The 20055-nt window shown below is 45.7% G+C and overlaps 7 protein-coding genes across 7 annotated transcripts; 3 read left to right on the forward strand and 4 right to left on the reverse strand.

Moving 5' to 3' along the window:
• Positions 1-2726: 2726 nt before the first annotated feature.
• PADG_03881 (lysine-tRNA ligase) lies at positions 2727-4741 on the reverse strand (the record flags this gene model as incomplete). Its single annotated transcript, XM_010760922.1, has 5 exons — positions 2727-3517; positions 3618-4043; positions 4129-4299; positions 4386-4624; positions 4695-4741. The coding sequence occupies 5 exons, from the start codon at positions 4739-4741 to the stop codon at positions 2727-2729; spliced, it is 1674 nt and encodes a 557-aa protein (XP_010759224.1).
• Positions 4742-5464: 723 nt separating this feature from the next.
• On the forward strand, positions 5465-5973 carry PADG_03882 (mitochondrial import inner membrane translocase subunit tim10; the record flags this gene model as incomplete). The annotated part of the gene is made up of 2 exons (XM_010761334.1): positions 5465-5562; positions 5772-5973. 2 exons carry the CDS (start codon positions 5465-5467, stop codon positions 5971-5973), a joined length of 300 nt encoding a protein of 99 aa, XP_010759636.1.
• A 932-nt stretch (positions 5974-6905) lies between these two features.
• PADG_03883 (uncharacterized protein) lies at positions 6906-9503 on the reverse strand (the record flags this gene model as incomplete). Its single annotated transcript, XM_010761335.1, has 1 exon — positions 6906-9503. One exon carries the CDS (start codon positions 9501-9503, stop codon positions 6906-6908), a length of 2598 nt encoding a protein of 865 aa, XP_010759637.1.
• Positions 9504-10393: 890 nt separating this feature from the next.
• PADG_03884 (ubiquitin-protein ligase RMD5) lies at positions 10394-11955 on the forward strand (the record flags this gene model as incomplete). Its single annotated transcript, XM_010761336.1, has 4 exons — positions 10394-10514; positions 10643-10770; positions 10895-11650; positions 11737-11955. The coding sequence occupies 4 exons, from the start codon at positions 10394-10396 to the stop codon at positions 11953-11955; spliced, it is 1224 nt and encodes a 407-aa protein (XP_010759638.1).
• Positions 11956-12467: 512 nt separating this feature from the next.
• PADG_03885 (uncharacterized protein) lies at positions 12468-13975 on the reverse strand (the record flags this gene model as incomplete). The annotated part of the gene is made up of 2 exons (XM_010760923.1): positions 12468-13443; positions 13533-13975. 2 exons carry the CDS (start codon positions 13973-13975, stop codon positions 12468-12470), a joined length of 1419 nt encoding a protein of 472 aa, XP_010759225.1.
• A 729-nt stretch (positions 13976-14704) lies between these two features.
• Positions 14705-15981, forward strand: PADG_03886 (uncharacterized protein; the record flags this gene model as incomplete). The annotated part of the gene is made up of 3 exons (XM_010761337.1): positions 14705-14768; positions 14862-15014; positions 15095-15981. 3 exons carry the CDS (start codon positions 14705-14707, stop codon positions 15979-15981), a joined length of 1104 nt encoding a protein of 367 aa, XP_010759639.1.
• A 588-nt stretch (positions 15982-16569) lies between these two features.
• On the reverse strand, positions 16570-19295 carry PADG_03887 (uncharacterized protein; the record flags this gene model as incomplete). The annotated part of the gene is made up of 4 exons (XM_010761338.1): positions 16570-18245; positions 18333-18585; positions 18661-18737; positions 19109-19295. 4 exons carry the CDS (start codon positions 19293-19295, stop codon positions 16570-16572), a joined length of 2193 nt encoding a protein of 730 aa, XP_010759640.1.
• Between the last annotated feature and the right edge of the window lie 760 nt (positions 19296-20055).

Genomic DNA, 20055 nt, shown 5'->3' on the forward strand with positions numbered 1-20055 from the left:
TGACGTGCTGCCGCAATCCTAGAAGGTGAAAAGAATTGAGCAGCACGCGAATTCTCTTTATCCACAAGACCTAGAGGCTTTCCACGTTGGCGGCGCTTCTTCTCCTTTCGTAAAGCTTCGTATAGAAGCTTATTTTCATGCTGCAAAATCTCTTTTTCAAAAACTAGTCTTTCACTAGCATGAACGATTTTTCGGAACCCAGTAGAGATTCTTCGCCGTTGATTTAACTTCTTAACTGCCCGTCGCAGTCCTCGTATGGTAGTGGGTGTGACTGGCTCTGCTGTGACTGGAGTGCTTGGTCTAGCAAGCTTGCTAAGCACCCGATCTGGTGAGAGAGGATAAATGCCAGTAGCAGCAAATCCAGACTCTATATTTGACTTCGTGACAGCTTGCTTCCAGGCGTTGTGGAATAATAAAAAGAAGTTGCGTTTTTTAATGGATACACCTCCCATTGCTGAGCGTAAGAATAAATCCACCTGCTGAGAGTATGCCTTTGATAAAGGTCCAAAAATACCAACATCCAAAGGCTGCAAGCGATGAGTTGAATGAGGCGGCAGTACAGCAAGGATAATACGATTTTGATCAGCGTAGTTGATGAATTTCATATTGACATGAGAAGAATGGCCGTCAAGGATGAGCAGGCGCCAGGCTCCATTCCTAGCCTTTGTATGAGGATTAAAGACCCGTTGCAGCCAATGTAATCCATATTGATCACTGCTCCAGCCGTTCGGGGAGGCAGCAAAAAAGACCTCATGCTCTTTAGAATCAAAATCTTCTAGCCACGTATCTTGCAAATCCCCGGAGTCTGACTGATATATAAGACCTGGCGGCGTTGACCTTCCACTGGCTGATATGGCGGCTAGCAAAGAGATGAATTCTCTACTCCCATCCTGAATCGTGCCTAGCAAGCTCCCGCTCTTAAGCTGCTGTACAGAGACTATTCGCTTGCTGATTTGCATGACGCCCATAAGAAAGCCCTTCTCATCAAGATTCCACGTATTAGATGGTCGAATGTTGAATTTTTTGACCTTTTCGTCTAGCTAAGATGCTCAAGCATTAGCAACCCCTCATTAAATTGCAGGCAATGTAAATAAAAATCAATCAAATACAAGCTGGAAAAAGTGCTGAAAATACTCAGAATTATCAGCTCTCTTGCGTTTTTGATCAATTGCTCGTAAATATAGGCTTTTGATGCGATCCTTGTGGCGTTGACAAAATCTAGAGATCCAATGCTCGCCAATCGGCTCCTGAAGGATTTCTTCAACTAGATTTTGAAGAATTCGAGGTGTAGGAGGAAAGCCACGGTCCGTAAGACGATTTATATATCGAATAAGCTCTTCCTCTTGAGAGTTCGTAAGTTTCTGTCTATATAGGGAGTCGGCAGTTTCTCGAGACACTGATTTGCCCGTAACGCGTCGCATAAGCGTAGTTCGATGAATTCCGTATTTTTTTGCAACAGTAGTATAATTGCCAGCCTCTTGCGAAAGGAATTCAGCCACTGCGAGCTCTACAGCTTCTTTGGTTGGCATGTTGTAGATGATTGAAGGTGGAAGGTTGGGTTCAAAAATCGGCTTTTTGGGGCGTGCGTTGTGTGGCGGCGTGCGTTGTGTGGCGGTTTACGTTACACCCAGCTAGTTCTACCGTAGTCTACAGAGATTATCTTACACTATGCTCTACAGGCACTTTTTCTGTCATGTCTAGACAAACTTTGGTGTGGGTATGAAACTGAAAGAAAATCAAAATCAGCAGTGTTTTCATGTGAGGCAAAACATGAATTTTCACAGCAATGAGTAGGTGAAATCTTTTGATATTTGTTAGAGTTTATTTCTGAAGTTCAATGTCTGCTACTGGACTGCAGAACTGGCGTTGTTTGAAAAGAGAAACTGCCTAGCAATGGCATATAAGAAGATCACTCTCCAGGCCTCTTTTAGAATCACCTTAGTATTCATTTATATAGCTTATCTAGTTGGCAATCAAACACCTGTTTATCTATGCTAGATTGAAGTTATAATATATCTCTTTCATATTTAATATCCATGCTATATACATCAAGTATTATAGATTGATGAAAAACTTTTGATGATTGTCTACATTTTGAAGAAAAGTATATTTTCATTAATCACATCTATAATTCTTATCTAAATTTTATAAAAATTAAGAGAATAATTAGTTTCAACAAGAGCTGTTGAATAAAAGTATTTTTGAATTAAATTTTAAAAAGTTGACTGATTTTTAAAAAACGTATTAAATATGAAAAAGATAAATTTATCAGAAAGAAAAAAGAAAAGAAAAGAAAAGAAAATAAAAGCTAGAAATATGAAAATGTTTTACACAAATTAGATAAAAAAAATTTAATCTACATATCAGCAAAATAATTTAGTTACAGAATTTTGATTATAAAAATTTTTCAATCAGATGTTAGTTTACTACAATTGTTAAAATTTAAATAAAGAATACTTTAAATTGAAAGCTTTTGTTGAAATCAATCATTTAATTCTCATAAAATTTGAATAAAAATTATAAATGTAGTTAATAAAAAATATTTTGATATTAAAATATAAAAATATTTATGTTTTTTCACCATCACTCTATAATGCTTGGTTTAATAGTATGAATATTAAAATATAAAAGAGGTGGTTATTGAGAAAAGTCTTAAATTTACCTTGTATAAAAACGTTGCTGGTGTTGATTTTCTCTCTTGCTTCCTGCCATCCCAGCAAACATCTCTACTCAGACCTCGTCACACTTCGCAAATTCCCAAAACTCAACACATCCCCAATCCTCCTCGCCCCTGTGAACAGCATACACAGCCGATCAACCCCACACCCCCAACCCCCCGTCGGCGGCAGGCCCCACTGCAACGCCCGCAAGTAACTCTCATCACCAACCTTCCCTCCCCCTTCTCCAGAACCAACGCCACAACCCATCTCCTTCCCCTGAACTCCAACCTGCCCCTCAAACTTCCTCCTTTGCTCAAACGGCGAATTCTCCTCCTCGTACATATTCATCACCTCACGCGAGTCGATGAATAGCTCCGCCCGTGCAGCAACCACCTGCCCGCATTGGGGGTGTATGAATGACTTCGAGAGCGGCGAGAGGCATTCTGGATGGTTGATGATGAGGGTTGGCTCTTTGCACTGGGGCTCGAGGTAGATGGAGCTTAGGCGGTTGAGGAGGCGGGGGAGGGTGGGGTTGGAGGGGAGGGGCTGATTGAGATGGTTGTTGAATAGCTCGTGGATTTGGGTCGTTGGGTTGTGGGTGGAGGTTGGGGTGAGGTTGGGGAGTTTGTGGGACATTGCTTGTTCGAGGGCCGGGATGAAGTCGAGACGGCGGAAGGGTGTTGTGAAGGGCGCTGGTGGTAGGGAGAGGGAGGATTGGATGGTTTGATGGAGGGTGTGGATGTGTTGGGACAGCCCTGTTAGGAGGGATTCAGTGATGGAGATTAGTGTTTCGAGGTCCGCGTAGGCGTGGTAGAATTCGCAGGTTGTGAATTCGGGGTTGTGGGTGTTGTCTAGGCCTAGAGGGGGGCGAAGAGACGTTATATCCCAGTTAGGATGGCCAGAGATACATAATATCATTGGAGAGATAAAGAAACGTATGTATGGATAACGACGTACCCTCATTCCGAAACGACGGGCCAATCTCAAACACCTTATCGAACCCGCCAACAACAAGGCGTTTAAGCCATAGCTCCGGTGCAATCCTTAGCGCCAGAGGTCTGTCTGGGAACTCAGTTGCGCATGTCTGAAACGGCCGGGCTACCGCACCGCCGGCGACAGAAGCAAGTATTGGGGTTTCCACCTCCATGAACGACCGATTGAAGAAGAAGTTGCGTATGTATTGGATGATGGCTGACCGGGTTCGAAGGATATCACTCGCTGTGGGGGAGGAGAGCAGCTGAACGTGTCTATCATACGGAGAGGTTTCTTGCTCTTTGACCCGCAGTGGGATGTCGTGTAGACATGGTGTGATGAGCTTGGGCAGCTCGGAGACGGTTACGGACAGTTCACCGCGGCCCGTTCGGTGAGGGTTTCCTATGACAGCTAGCTCCCAGCCAGTTCGTTAATGTTCAATGTGTAATGTTATATAGAAGAAAAAATAGCAGAATTGAGGTGTAAGAGAACATACATAAAACATCTCCCCGCCTTAGTAGATGGTAAAACTGCTTAAACTTCTCCGGTGTCACTCCCATGGCATCCATATGCCGCTGATTGCACAGGATCTGCACCTTCCGGCCATTCTGCACGAGGTCAAGGAATATCAACTTGCTCCCCGCACTCCGCGCAGACTGGATTCTGCCTAATCACCTAAAGTAAGCAATGACCGCATGCCCTTTTTGCTTCTTCAGATCAAATATATATATGTCATGCATGTCCTGCACATACCACAGATAACCACTTTGTCCTGCTCTGCGGTCTCGTTCGGTGCTAGGGAGTTATATCTGGTGTGGAATTCGTCGCAGCTGATCGACCGTTTGTCAACTGACAGCCGGGGATATGGATCTGGATAGACATCTCTAAGCTGTGCGATTCGATCTTTCCAGCACGGCTTATTCTCTGATCTCAGTTGGGTGGATGTATTAGCAGACGACCAACGGACTGAGCGAAAGGCTTGTGTCGTTATTCTACATGATGACGGAACAGGGGTCTGTGATAGTGAGCACCGCGTGCATCTGAAATTTTGGTTTCGTTTACATGGTCAGCAATTGTCCTTCAGGACCGGGAAAAAGAGTGGCATCCATGAGAGAAAGGCGATGTAAAATTTGCATTGATTATTTTCAGAGAGTACGTTGTCCTGATTCCTCTGCTTGGTTAAAAAAGGGACTCGATGATGAAATCCCCCAAGCATTATCTGCAGCGGTTCTGTAAATGTGCTGTCTCATCGTCGTAGATTACCTGGAGGTCGCCAACTGAGCGAGAGAGATCTACAAACATACCTTGAAAAAGACCTATCCAGGTTCGCCTGGGACACCCAGCGAGAGCAGGAAGTCCGCATGTGCTCAGCTGGCAATGTTGCCTCAATTGGGAGGATCAATGGCTGGAGAGAAGGGAATTTGGGACATGAGGTGAATGTGTGTGTGAATAGATATGCTTGCAGGAGGTCATCGTAAATAGGCAAGTCTGTTGATTCTAATTTACTATTTCTCTTCAGCTAAACAAACATCTCCAAGTTTTTCTGCTGCTCCATCCCTCTGCGCTAAACCCAATTGCGTAGTCATCTGCAACGGACCTTTAGAGACTTCATCGAGAGCCTCGCGGGGCTTCACACGGCGTCACCGACAACCAACAGACAACCAAGCCCATATGCCACACGAGCATCCCCTTCCATTCCAAACTTGTTTTGGCTCGACACAGATATCCAAATAGAACTTCTTGCAAGAAAATCCTCCACCGGCGCATCCGCCGGATAATCCTCTTTCCTCTCGCAACCCATACCGTGACCTCATAAACCCCCAAACTTCGAGATGTCATTCCTATTCGGAGGCCAACCGAAGTTATCTTCGGAGGAGAGGATCAGCAGAGCTGAGATAGAGGTCGAGATGGTCACAGATATGATGACCCGGTGAGTTAACAAAAGACACATTACACATAGAAAACCCCATTCACTCTCCATTTCTCTCCCCGTCCCGGAACACCAGCCGAGGCCGTTTACACACACACGCACACACACACACACATATATATATATACAAAACGCAACATCCAGAACCCCCCAATATAAAAAGAAAACACAACAATTGCTAACCCATCACCTCCTCCCCGCACCACCAGCCTCTCAAGCTCCTGCATGAAAAAATGCATACCGCCCGATTACCGCGAGGGGGACCTAAACAAGGGCGAATCCGTCTGCCTCGACCGCTGCGTCGCCAAGTTCTTCGAAGTCAACATGAAGGTTTCGGAGAGGATGCAGCAGATGCAGGGACAGGCTATGGGACAGCAGAGTGGTGCAGGCAGTTCTGGTTTCGGAATGTAAAATATATATATATATATTTACCCAGTGAAAAGAAGGGACATTATAAAATTGGGGGGGGGGGGGGGGGGGGGGGGGAAAAAAAATAAAAGGATGATGGGGGGGGGGGGGGAAAGGAATCTTCCTTGTCTATGACGATGCGGGCGCGAGAGGTTTGGTCTGATGAGTCGGATCCCATTTACTCGGCCCGATTCGCTGGGTTACTTACTAGGTATCAGCGCAACAGCTTTTATGCCTTGGGATCATGAAGGATTTGACGTATTGGAGGATGGATCTGGTGTTCTTGGCAGGGGACCTGTTAGGAGTAAGGGGGAAAGGATTGTGTGGAAAACTGCTATGGTCCTTTACGAGCATCTTCCTTTGTCGCATTTCTGTGTCAATGTATTCATGTGTGAAGGTTGTCATCCATGGATATGGGGGTGGAGAGAGTCTCTTGGTTTCACATCTTCTCTATACGATACCGCCATCTACTGGGGCATTTTGCTTTTCAATCGGAACCAGCAGTTCTTTATGTGCGGTTTATGTATTTTTATATAAGAAAGACTTTTTTTTATCATGTCGGGACGGTCTTTTTGCCTTAAGCAGGGTTTTGCATCGATCACATCTATCCACATCCTGGGTCATGTAATTGCAGGTTGTGTGAAGGATATTCTCATGGTAAACCTTGTTGATTCGGTTCGCTTTCACTAAGTTATTGACCTCCATGCTATGCTACGTAACTATGTGTACATCAAACTCCGAGTATATGATCACTTCTAAATGATATGGCTAATAGTACAGCAAAAAAAAAAAAAAAAAAAAAAAAAAAAATTGGTAACTCCCAAAAATACCTAAAAGGTGAAAGCCATTATATACCCGCCTTCATGCAACAAATAACAAAGACAAATGTTGAAAGAAAAATAACCCTCTCCTTGCGAATCTTCTGTTGACTTCCATCACTGTCCCCAAAACTCACGAGCCCAACTAATCCACGACTTCCTTGCCTTCCGCTTCTCATCCATAACCAGGTCCCGAACCCTATTCTCAAGCCCAACAATATGTCTCTCAAAATCACTCACGCTGAGCTCCACATCTTCAATCCTCGACTGCAGCACGTTTATCTCATAATCAAGCTTCGCACCGAGCAGCTCAACCTTCTTCGCCGCCTCCAAGAGCCCGGACCCCTCGACCGCAACCAAATCCGCAGTGCGCGTCCGGAGCATGCCGAAATCCTCGGTCTTTTCTTGGTAGGTGGAATTGAGCTCTTCCAGTCGCGCCTGGGCGCGGGCATCGATGTATTCTACAGCGCTAACCTGCTCCTCGACCCAGGGCGCAATCTTGTCGCGTAAGTCGTGGATCTTGCAACCAAAGTGCCGCACGTCGGAGGCGAGGATGTCTTCTCGCAGCATTGCTGTGGCGGGGGTTGCTTCTTTTGCGGTATTGAGGGTTGGGTCCCAATCTGCAATGCTGTTCCAGACAAGAATGGTGTCTTCCACGACACTGAAGGATAGATGTCGGGGCCAGCGGGAATTGCGTTGGGGATTTGAAACTTTTGAAGGAAGTATGTCGAGGCTTCGTGGGCGTCGAAGAGGCAGGTCGAATGATTGGGTGACACCTAGTAACTCTTCTGGTATCTCCTGGACTTTCTTGAGTGGAAGGTTGCCGCCTCTTTCGGTGGAGATAGCAGCCTCTTGGTCTTCGCTGGGTTGAAATTCACCCGCATCTGAATGTTCATCATTGGAAATGAGTTCATCGTGGTTCGTGCGATGTTTGGGAGAGATGGAATCGGTGATAGGGCTTGGTTCTACTGGGAGTCGTTCGCGCAGAGTTTGGGCGGTATCGTCCTGATGTTCCGGTCGTATTACTTCCTGAACATTTTCGTCTGCCAGTTTGATAATGGGTAATCCGGAAGGGTATTCGACATTTGGATGACCAGACAGGTCAGTTTCAAAATCAGTCCCTTCCCTAGATCGTTTGTGGTGATGAGATCGGAGACCAGGTAAGCCAACGGCATCCCGGAATCTACCAAATCCGGCACGGGCGTCTGATACCTTTCCCGTGACTGTACGCTTAAGGGCACCCTTTAGTGGTTGTTCCTTGTCATCATAAATATGGCTTTGGGAGTCAAGTAGTCTACCGGAATGCTCTGTTTCGAGACTTGGTCGTCCAGAGTTATACTCTGATGTAGTGTTGCTCCTTTTCCTACTAACCCACTTGTATCCGCCACGATCATCGTTCGTAAAGACCATCGAGTCTTCACCAGAAACGTGACGAAAGATATCACTGCCTGTTTTGCGTGGCTTGCCATGCCATAGCCATTTTGACCGTTCTCCACTAACCAGCTGCACAAACCGGTCCATATCTATTGTTTCAACCTCCGATATCCCAGCTTTGTCACGCCCGCCAACAATACCCATCACCATTTCACCACCTTTGCCTCCCAGTTCAGCAACGGTGGATTTCACTGCCCGCGGTACATTCCAACCATCCCCGCTCGCAGCCTTAGCAGTAACACGGTGGAGTCGATCTAATGTTTGTCGATCAAGCCTGCGAGTCCCGTCGAGCTTTTGGGACTTTTGAAAGCTTGCTATTCCCCGTTTTAAGGCAGCCACATCAAAAACGTCTTTGGGAACAGGAGCGCCATAGGTATTTAGGCGATTTCTCGCACCCATCAACGTCCCAAGCAATGCGGAAACTGTGGTCGGCCCTAGGATTCCATCGCTTGGCTCGATATTGAAGAAATCAGTTCCAGTATCAGTCCACCAATCATTTATGGCTTTCTCTGTCACATCACAGAGCAATCCGTCCGCATACTCGGGGACCAGCTTATCGAAAATCGTCAATGCAATCTGGCACTCTTTCACCAGTTCTAAGACTGCTGAGTAGAACGGCACACGCTCACTCGTCCTGTATAGCTGATAAAACTTGGCTTGCGTAGTAGCAGTCGGCTGCCTCAAGTTCATCCCAGCCCGTCCTGAACAACAAAGACGCTTCAGGTTCTCGTTAACAATGAAATCATCCCTATGTCTCTTAACATCGCCATCAGGGACGGGTATCACGGTCAATGCGGACGGGAAACTGCTGAGATTCGTGACCATCAAAATACCAAGGGGAGTTTCTCGTTTTCGGGCATGGAATTGTGAAATCGCATTGAAGTAAACCCTCAACCGAGGAGACCAGGCATTTTCGTCCGTAGGAACACTGAGAACCGCCACAATAGCAGAATGAGAAGGATCGCCCGTATATGTGTTGATAACAAACGTAGGATGTACCCTGGAGCACGCCCATTGCTCCACAATGTAAATTTCATAGCCCGTCAGGGTACGACGTCGATCCAGGACTACCGTAGAAGGATCCTCTTCCAGGTAACGGAAAGCAACAGGATCTGTAAATACAAGCCTTTGATGGTTGTATTTAGGGGAGGGGCCTTCTGCCACTTCGATATGATTGGGAGCTGTGGAATAACCTCTGCCATGGGGAGTTCTTATATCGAGATGGGCACTGGCGGTGCCTGACGCTGAGGGAAAGTTGCTCAGGTCGCTGGGATAGGCCATGGCAGATGGAGAAAATAACGAGGTGTCTTTTGTGCAGTGCTCTTGCGGACAAATATCAATTGCCCGTGGAGCGAGGGTCAATTAAAGCACCTACTGCAGCAGCCAAACGGAGAATGCCCGCCAACGTCTTTGAGATGGCAGTAGAGGCCTGGACAGGGAAAAAAACAGAAGCGAACAGTGAAAAGGGCCATCATCAGTTGGATGGAGGATATCCTAGCCTGGGAATAAAGGCAGGCATCCTCAAAGAACGGATGATAACAACAGTTGTGGAATACTAAAAAGTATTTGTCTGTGAAGTAAACGTGAATGTCTTAATGAAAGTCAGAGACGAAACCACTGATGTCACAAGTGGCTGTGATTGTCACAAGATGGGGAATGACTAATATAGTTAGTTAAATACGTTACAATACGGTACATGACTATTGCACTGGGTTCACGTGCCAAAACGCTATTTTCCAGTGCAAGTAGTAAGAGTACAGCACAGTACAATACTACACTACTCACCTGCGCCACAGCCTGGTGCAATGTCTCTCGTGGTTTCATTGTTACATGACAGTATGTTACAACGGCTTGCGAAGTGGAGCTCGAACCAACCAAAACCTTGGGGAACTTAATCGCTCTTCAACTTCTGATGACCTTAGGTACCTGCTAACCGAGCCAAACTACTCATGACCTGGAGCAGCATACTCCGTCTAGAGGGGAACAGTCATTCAAACAACAGACCGCTGTTTATGTCTAGGAGTTCGTCCGATAGGGATTCATCGATTTCTATGACCTCGATGCCAAATCCTGAGCTCCCCGATATGTCCGCCGTTACGCAAAACCGATAAGAGCTCTGACCAAAGACATCTCCATTTAATGCTGACTTCCCCACCACACCACCGGCGAACATGGATTTATTGCAGAAGGAACATCAGCGGCTCTGGAAGCGCGCCCAGAGCGGAAAAAGCATCAAAGATGTCCAGGCGACAATTGACTTGCTCCAGGAGGCTAGGGACAACATCGCAAGGGGTGAGCTGATCCACTTACATAAATATACATACACACACACACCTATAACCATACCGGTATCGATATTCAGATCTCAAGGGATGGTTTTTTTTTTGGAGGGCGTTATGCTAAATGTTCGCTCTGCCTAGATCCAAGCTCAGCCTCCATTTATTTGGCAAAGCTACAGAATCCCGTCAAAGCCTCTTTCGATGTAACTAATGAGAGCCTTAAGGATGCCCACAGTGGACTTAACAAGTATACCAAAGCTCTGGATAAAGTGAGCTTGGACCCTCACTCCCCCTCTCTCCCCTTTTTCTCTTTTTTTTTTTTTTTTTGTGTGTGTGTGTGTGTGTGTGTGGTTGGAATGCAGAGCTGATCTTTTACTGTTTTTTATCGCATAGTTATTCAAAGATAAGCCTTTTCCTTATGACGCTCTATCAGCGCAGCCAGCGCTCGTCAACAGAGCTATTGCCATGCACCTTCTACGAGAGGGTCAATTTTCCGTTGCCTCTACATTTCTATCAGAAGTAGCCAAGAACCCAACACCCGCACAACCGGCTTCTGAAACTTCAGACTCCGACTCCATCGATGTCATAATTGAAATGGAGCAGATGCAGTCTGGGGAGATCCGAAAACAGTTTGTTCTCATGTATCAAATATTACATGAGTTGAAAAAACAGCAAAACCTACTTCCAGCCATACAATGGGCGTCGGAACATCGGCATTTGCTGGAAGCAAGGGGGAGCAATCTGGAGTTTGAACTGTGCAGGCTGCAGTTCGTGTGGTTGTTCCATGGAGGCAAAAATCCCCAAACACCCATGGCATCAGGACGGCAATTGGCACTGGAGTATGCCAGGAATGAATTCTCTACATTCCAGACTAGGCATCTGCCGGAAATTCAACAGTTGATGGGCGCCATGGCATTTTGCCCTAATCTGGAAGCCTCGCCCTATAGAGCCATCTTCAACAACCCCTCCGCCTGGACCGATGTAGCGCACTCCTTTACCCGTGAGTTCTGCTCGCTATTAGGCCTGTCAGCCGACTCCCCTTTGTACATAGCAGCCACAGCTGGCGCAATAGCGCTGCCAACTCTACTCAAACTGCAGACAATTATGAAAGAAAAACGGACCGAATGGACGTCTCAAAACGAACTTCCCGTAAGAACATTTCCCTTCCCCCCACTCAAGAGGCTATTTTTCCTACTTCCCCGTAATTCCACACACTAATCATTAAATAAATGCAGGTTGAAATCCCTCTTCCACCCTCCTATCAATTCCACTCGATATTCGTCTGCCCAGTATCAAAAGAGCAGACGACAGACGAAAACCCACCAATGATGATGCCCTGCGGCCATGTCATTGCTCAAGAATCTCTCATGAGGCTTAGCAAAGGGGGTAAATTTAAATGTCCATACTGTCCGAACGAAAGCCACCCCAGAGAGGCGCAGAAGGTGTTTCTGTAAAAGGGTGGAAAGGGTCACATATGCATACTTTCCTCTTATTTAATCTTTCCCCCCTTTATATAAATTTGCATATATTTGGGCGTTGCGGGGTTTGCTTTCCCTTTGACCGACAATTTGTTCGGAACGGGCGCATGGAGTTTGCAACAGTTGCGAATACTTGGGGACAGGGAAAGTTGTTCTGGCCGAAGCCATGTATGATATTTAAAATTAATTTCCTCCCTACTCTCAATCTTTCCATTCTCATTTATTTACATCGGTATCCATCTTTATCGTGACAACTCCAATTAAAACACTTTCCACCCGAAGATATCTGACTGTCGCCTGTTATACTCCCGGTGACAACAACATGAAACTTGTAAATGCGCGTATCCTAGAGGCTACAGAAGAAAATTGTCACGTCAGCAACAGGCAAAGCGATGAAGAAAAAGCAAATCAGAAATGACAAACTTACACAACCCCATCCTCGCCTGCCAGCCCGCTCCCAGCATCACGAGAAATTCAGAATCGCTCAACTAATTCACCTTCCAGATCGCGGTAAGATTGTAAACCCTCTTCCACTCCTCAAGCTCCCTCTTTGTCGGGCGTTTCTCATCTCCCTGATACCTAATGGGTGTCTGTTCGGGGATTCGTCGCAGCTTGAACCTATGCAACATTGACGGTTTGTCCAGAACCTCCATCCCATGGATATCATAGAGCCCATCATACCGGAACCCCATCGCGGGCCTATAGGGATTAATCTTTGGTAGCTTGCAGCTACGCAGGACGCGAATGGGGATTTTCTTCTCGAAAGATTCAATTAAGAGCTTAGTCCCACTGGAAGCCACCCCATCCTTGCCACGTGTGCCACAGTATAGGATTGTATCTCCTTCGTCAACGTCTGGATATCCGTTTCCCGCAGAGCCGAGGACAATGGAAACAGCCCCAAGGCCACTCCGGCCAGAGATTCCTCCTTCAATATTACCATGTGCACCATCGCGTACTGCAATAATTTGCAAGGGAAACCATTGACCATTGTACAGGTCATTTTTACCCACAACAAGGCTGTTCTTTTTGAATTTGAACATCTTGTCAAAGCTGCGGGAGGTTACGAGTTTGGTGGTTTTCCCAGCCGACTGCGCTCCACTAGTCGGGGGACCACTAACCTGGCGAGTGATGATGCCACGAAGCAAGTCTGGGTCAAAGTCTTCATGTTCCCAGCGGTTGAGAATAGCTTCACAGTCCAGCTTGACATCCCAGGGAACTGTAGAGCTTTTGATGATGGCAGGGAGACCAGTGTCCTGATCAAGGAACTTTTGAAGAACAGAAGGGAATGCTGGCTCAATGTCATAGAATTGGAGATGATGGACATGATCTCGAGTTTCTTTGAACAGAGTAGCACGTTCTTTCTCGGATGCAGTGGCTGATTTGTTGAAGAGTGCGAGAATCTTCAGAACATCATCCGCTGATCGCTGGAGTCGAGCTTTTTCCTTTGTCGAAATGAAGCGTGTGCTATGTAATAGTTAGTCCGGAGTAGTTATGACAATAAAAAAAAAAAAAAAAAAAAAAAAAAAAAAGGAGTCGCCTTTTCTTATACTCACGATGAGCTGAGGAAAGGGGTTCTGGTTTTCTGCTGGCGCTTTGGGGGATGGCCAAGGGTCCCTGAATTGAGTCGGCAATCTGACACACCATCCCTTGCAGCTCTGCAGCAGTTTTCAGAGATAGCACATGTGCATGGAAGAGGATCAACAGGCCTCTTTCTCTTTGGAATTTGCCCCGGCTGACCGGCTGGCTTGTCATTCTCTTGGAGGCTAGCAGCCGACGTAGCAGTCTCCCCTGCCTCCAGGTTAGTGTCTGTGGCGACGGCGACAACAGTTGCAGTCTCTTCTGCTTTCATGCTGGTGTCTGCAGATGACTTCACGTTGGCAGCGCGCTGTTTTCTGATTTCCTCAAGGCGCGCCTCGAGTTTTTGATAGAATGAGGGAGCCGAAAAGGTCACCCCTGGCTGTTCGCTTGACTCGGACTTTACTTTGTCGGAGTCCATTTGAAAGACTGTTTGGAGTAGTTAAAGAGTGGAATCTCGATTTAAAATGAGAAAGCAAACATGAAAGACTACAGTATGATAGTGATGATAGTGATGAAGTGATGAAAGAGTTGAGACAGTTGCAAGTGTGCAAACTTGTTATCTGTTATTTACATGTTGTATGTTGTTGTTGTTGTTGTCATTGTGTTGCTGTGTCGAAGAAATACAAATCTATAACAAGTTAAATATAACTATAAAGAAATGACTAGTTACAGGCAGGCTTCTATCTTCTCTGTGTTAGAGATTGATTCAATCATTACTTTCAGTAAATTGCACATATGAAAACTAGAACTGATCTCGGCTAATTTATATCATCGCATAAATTGTTAGAGTTTTTCTCAGTATAAACAGTGATTAACTGCTCCCCCGGACCCATCGCATTCCCCACAGTTCCCTGGTTCCAAGCTGAACTTTAGCGACTTAAAAGTGCAGAAATAGGCGCCCCCGCTCAACCACTGTTTGTTGGTTTAAAGCCTGGAATCCAATGGGATTGCATTGTAGGAATAGGCTCTACTCAAGCTATCATAGATGAAACATTTTAAGACGGTGGAGATAGCCGATGCCCGATGCTTCAACCCAAGACAACCCTCCTCCAAGGCCCCTGTATCCGCATATTTAACTAGGTTTGATAAAAAAAAAAAAAAAGGGATCGCAAGAGGTGGACAGGAAAGCCGAAACCGATCTAAAAAAATGAATTCATCTGCGTCCATCCCTGGCGACCCAGTTACTGTGAGTCTCAAAGAACTCGAAGAAGGTAGATCCATTTCTATAATTCTTTCTATGTGACGAGTCTCCTAAAACAATTTCCATCGCTGACGTTCTATAAATATATATATATATATCTAAGGCTCTGTTTCATTTGAAACATTAACTGAAGCCTTTGGCCCCTCATCTCTCGGCATCATCATCGTAAAAGACCTCCCCGCCCGCTTTAAAGAACTGCGCGCTGAAGCCTTGTCAAATGCTTCTTATGTAGCGACGCTTCCGCAAGAGGAGCTGGGTATATCCCTGATCATTGAATCAAAGAAACAAATTGCCTAGGAGAGAAACGGAGCTGACCAAGCCAACCTTCCTCACCAGACGCCCTCTCGAGCCCGGCATCCAAATACCTCGTGGGCTGGTCCTGTGGCAAAGAAACCCTCCGCTCTGGCCGCTTCGATACACTCAAGGGCTCCTACTATATAAATTGTGCCTTCTACCAGGACCCATCTTTGCAAAATGCGCCGGCGGATGACTTCCCCGATTTCCCGCAGTACACGGCCCCCAATATCTGGCCGGATCAGCGACGTCTGCCCACCTTCCGCAGTAGCATTGAGCAACTGTGTGCGTTGGTCATTGACACGGCGGCATTGGTAGCGCGCGCCTGTGATCGATATGCGCTGGCTAATATTGACGGGTATAAACGGGGGTATTTGGAGCATGTTGTCAAGACAAGTTTGACGACTAAGGCGAGACTATTGCATTATTTTCCTGTGGTGGACCAGGGGAATAGTAAAGGGGAAAAGAGCAATAACGATAAGGAGGAAGATGAAGACGATTGGTGTGCCACGCATATTGATCATAGCTGTCTTACTGGACTCACCTCTGCCATGTTCGTTGATGAAGAGGCACATCCACCCTCATCCTTCGTATCGAGCAATGGTCGCGACATCAGGAGTATCCCCGAATTGCCCAAATCCCCGGATCCAAAGGCGGGGTTGTATATCCGCTCACGCACGGGACAAGTTGTCAAGGTCAACATCCCAAAGGATTGTCTGGCGTTTCAGACCGGGGAGGCGTTGGAGCTGATTACCAAAGGAAAATTCCGGGCAGTGCCACATTTCGTCAAAGGGGGAGACAAGAATGTGAAAGGGAAGGTTGCAAGGAATACCTTGGCAGTGTTTACGCAACCGAATTTAGGAGACGAGGTGCAGGAAGGGAAGACGTTTGCGGACTTTGCGAGGGAAGTGGTGGAGAGGAATCATTAGGTGTATGATAATGATACATGAATTATAGGGGTATGTATTGTATACTTGCGACGTGTTTGATATAATCTTTTCCGGATTGTTCGTTTAGCTCCTACGATGAATGTATTTAAATATGATTAATGTATTTAAATGAGATTTCTCATTGGAATGCTATGATCTGGTCGTCCAGGAATTTGTGCACATCATCACTGCACATCATCGCTGCAGAAAAGGAAGATATCGTCACAAAAATATACAAATAAATAATCAAACAATAACGTGATCTATTGACACGTTTCCCGTCATTTGCAGGAGGTGCTGTCGTGCTGAAGGGGGATAGTATACAGAGGTATCTCGCAAATGCAGACAATAAAGGGTAGAAGAAGGGCAGAGCCGAAAGCAGAGTGCAAGTTAGGGCAAAGGAAGGCTCATGCCAGAGAACACCAAAGATGGAATACAAATCGAAATGGGAAGTATCCAAGGCCAATTCGCTCATGAGATATCACGCCTTAAACATGAGAAGCCGATCGCATAGCAAACAAACGCCGCACTTTAATGCAATGGGAGAAAGAGTGAAACCCGCCACCCCATGATAATGAAAATAAGGATTCACATGTATTTAATCCGCTTCGCCTGTGGCCCAGTGTTGGAGGGTTTGTAGTCGCCGCCTTCGCTCTCTTCCGTTCCACCACGGACCGTAAGCATCGACGGAAATCCGCTCGCCAACTCGTCACTTGTCTCGCTCTCAGAAGAATCCGCGGAGTCCAGTTCCTGGACATCCGAAGCAGGAGCGGACGTAAGATCCATAGGGCTAGGGATAATAGAAGCCTCTAGCGGCCCAAGCGCACTTGAAACTAGGGTGCTCATCCTGCCCACGCTTTCAAAAGTGGTTGACGGAGTTCTGCCACCAATGAGCCCGGCCCGTGGTCTGCCCGTTGTACGGGTGATTTTAGCATCCCTGAGGTCCGCATTGGTCGCCGTTCCATCAATTATCCTCAAATTTGAGCGGAACATCTTTACATCCCTGGCGTCATCATATATGCCCACTTCATGCTGATTCAACGTTTCGAGGGCGAGAGCCTCAACTCTGGAATCCCCGCAAAACCACTTCTTTCCTGGACTTAATCGTTGATCAGTTGATCGACCATACTCACGGCCGTATTTCACGCCTTCAAGATCCAGGCCCAGAGAGAGATCGTCAAACATTAGGGCCATGAGCTCTGACTCGTAGCAACGACCAACAACATGATCTAGGGATATCTGAATGCTATGCCTTTTTGGGTGCATACGGTACCATGTTCCGTACCCTCGCATTCCCACGCATTCAAATGAATCAATAACCTCCTCTTCAGTAAGTGGTTTTGGGGGGTCGATCGATTGTGGTTCTCTATGAGCATTTTTGGGTGAAAGGGTATAAGTTTTACCCACGAGACGAACTGCTGTTGACTCACACAGTAGCGGAGAGGACATATTTGCGTCACAGTTTCGGAGCTTGACGTGAATGCTCTCTATGACTAGCACATCGGTAACTTGGTTGTATGGGCCTGCCGAAGGCGTTTCTGACCGCGGCATGAGTCGAACACCGTCGCCTTTGATCAGGAGTTCGGAGCCAATGAAGATTCCTTTGCAATAGACGGTAGCGTCCGGCCATTTTCCCTTAAAATGGTACTTATCCAACACTGAGAAAGAAGACATGATCGTGAGTGCATTTTGAATAGACGGGTGGTAGTCGCCGGGGGGGATCCCCTGCAAAAATATTTGCCAATAGTTAAGAGGCCGGATGCAGCTCAGTGGCACGTATTTGTATTGGCTTGAGAGGCTCTTATCTGTACTATTTGGGTCCGGAAACGTCTCCACCCGGAAGCCAGACATGTTGACAGCCAATTTCTTCTTTGTTTCCGTAATTACGTCTTCGAGAATTGGAGCTTCCATCGCAGTTTGTGTAACAGTTCCTGCTCGCCATTCAGGGATTCCAAGGAATTTCTTCGTTTTCCGACAATACATTTCGAAGCTCTCAGTACGTGGGTTGTATTTTAACTCTGTTCCCCGGAAGGAAAAACAACATAAAACAAGTTCACCAATACGCGGGATGAACGAATGTTGCATAAATATTCTGGTGATATGGTCCTGAAGTTGACTGCGCTCGGCTCTCCAGTCCATACTTAACGGTTCCTTGATCGGTTCATCTAGGGTAACTGAAGCTTTCAACTTCATTACGAGACTTTTGAACACATCTGGCGTTCCCTCTTCATCTTCGGCTACATATTTTCTCATTTTGTGACGCCCTATATTCATAATCTAGCGTTAGCTGCCACGATCCGATGAATATAGACATGATAGATTTCCATAAAAGGGCGGAAATGATCTCTTACCTGGTCTTCTTATTCCGCCATTTGTGGATATGTGATATTCACCTAATCTGGGTTTAGGTTTAGGCCCAGGCTTACGTCTCTGGCTTCCCATTCCAGACCCGTCGTCAACTGTCAATAACTGCTTCTTGGCTCGACAAGGTTCGCAGCGGCATGGAGTGGCACCATGATTCATCAGATAGTAAAAATGAGGCCAGAATCGATTTGGAGAGTTGTAGTAATAGCCTGACGGGTGACCGAACAGATATTTGTCCCGCTGATATTATGTTGCTAATCAGCTTCTGTTCATGCATGTACATCATTCCAATTCACTGGAAAAGATACTACTAACAAGATCAGGATGGTGTTGACGTGCCCGGGACATATACACATATCCTTCAGGCAGTTGGTCAAGAATATAATGTTTCCCTATACTTAAGCGGTTATGTGTTAATTGGTAACATGGCAACTATTGAGAAGGGAAATCGACGTGGCAGCAAGCCCGATATATGAAATTTTGAGCTGAAAATGGATATAGATGAGGCTCTGAATTATATGATATAATAAGAAAATACATATTGTTGAAATTAAAATTATTCTTGTAATCTTCCCCAATAAAGTGTTCCTTATCTTGGAATAAGGATAGAACCACGAGAGAAGGGGTAAACAGTACATCACACATCACAATACATAATCCAGAGAGTCACAAAAATTCAACTCGAGGATTGAAAAACAAAATAGCTCGACAAAGGAAGTTGCATATTTTATATGATTAAAGGATTAGAAGCATCATCACTAACCTGTTTTCGCCTCCCCTCTCTCCTTCATCCACAAACTGGCGAGTTTCACGAGGTACAGCTTAGGATCTTCTTTTTCATGACGCTCATGTGTCGGCCAGATAGTTTTATCCCCATCACTAAAAGTTTTATCGATCGGGATTTCGATGAGGCCGTCCTGGTCATCATGCGGCAAGTTGAGAGGCGGCATGGTTTATCAGGGAAAAAAATGTATAAAAAATCACTAAGCTAGGTGGTTGAATTTCCTTTCATTTTATATTGCTTCGTTCTCTTGAAATGATGGTGTTGATGCGTTTTTTGAATTGTTTAAGAAAAAGGAATAATAAATGAAGAAATAAATTGAAAGTCATTGAATATAAGTCACGTGAGGAAATGAAGCAGTTATTATGATTGGTCGACTCATATTTCAACTTGAGATTGCTGAACTTCAGTTCAAATGAGACATGTTTCATCCCTCAGGCAATGAGGAGCAGACCCCTCAATTTCTTACTTTCCACAGTGTTTTGACCCAATTTCTTTATGTTTATTTGATACTAGAATTTGTCTGCTTCCATTTAAAATCGTACCACTCATTGATCATTAGAATGGTCGTTCTCAGATATAACTCAAAAGAACTGCCATATAACTTTCCGAGAAGCAGAGACTTCTTTTTTTTCACCGTGCGCCTACATAGAACCCTCATTCAAAGCTATCGTGTATGTGTGCTTGTGCCTTCATACATGTTTGTTTCAACATGTATGATCTTGCCCGACAGGGTAGCCGCCCATTGTAATATTATTAATTGGACAAAGTGAACTAAAGCGGTCCATCAACTGAGCTACCATCTTTGGATGAGAGGATTCTCCCCCCGATGAGACCACTGTGGTAATAATCACCAAGCATGATTAACTACGTCGCTTTAAGTGTAATTGAACATTCATCAGGCGTCATGCAATGAAGATTTTTAATTC

Source organism: Paracoccidioides brasiliensis, assembly GCF_000150735.1.
Source record: "Paracoccidioides brasiliensis Pb18 unplaced genomic scaffold supercont2.4, whole genome shotgun sequence".
Classification (NCBI taxonomy): Eukaryota; Fungi; Ascomycota; class Eurotiomycetes; order Onygenales; family Ajellomycetaceae; genus Paracoccidioides; species Paracoccidioides brasiliensis.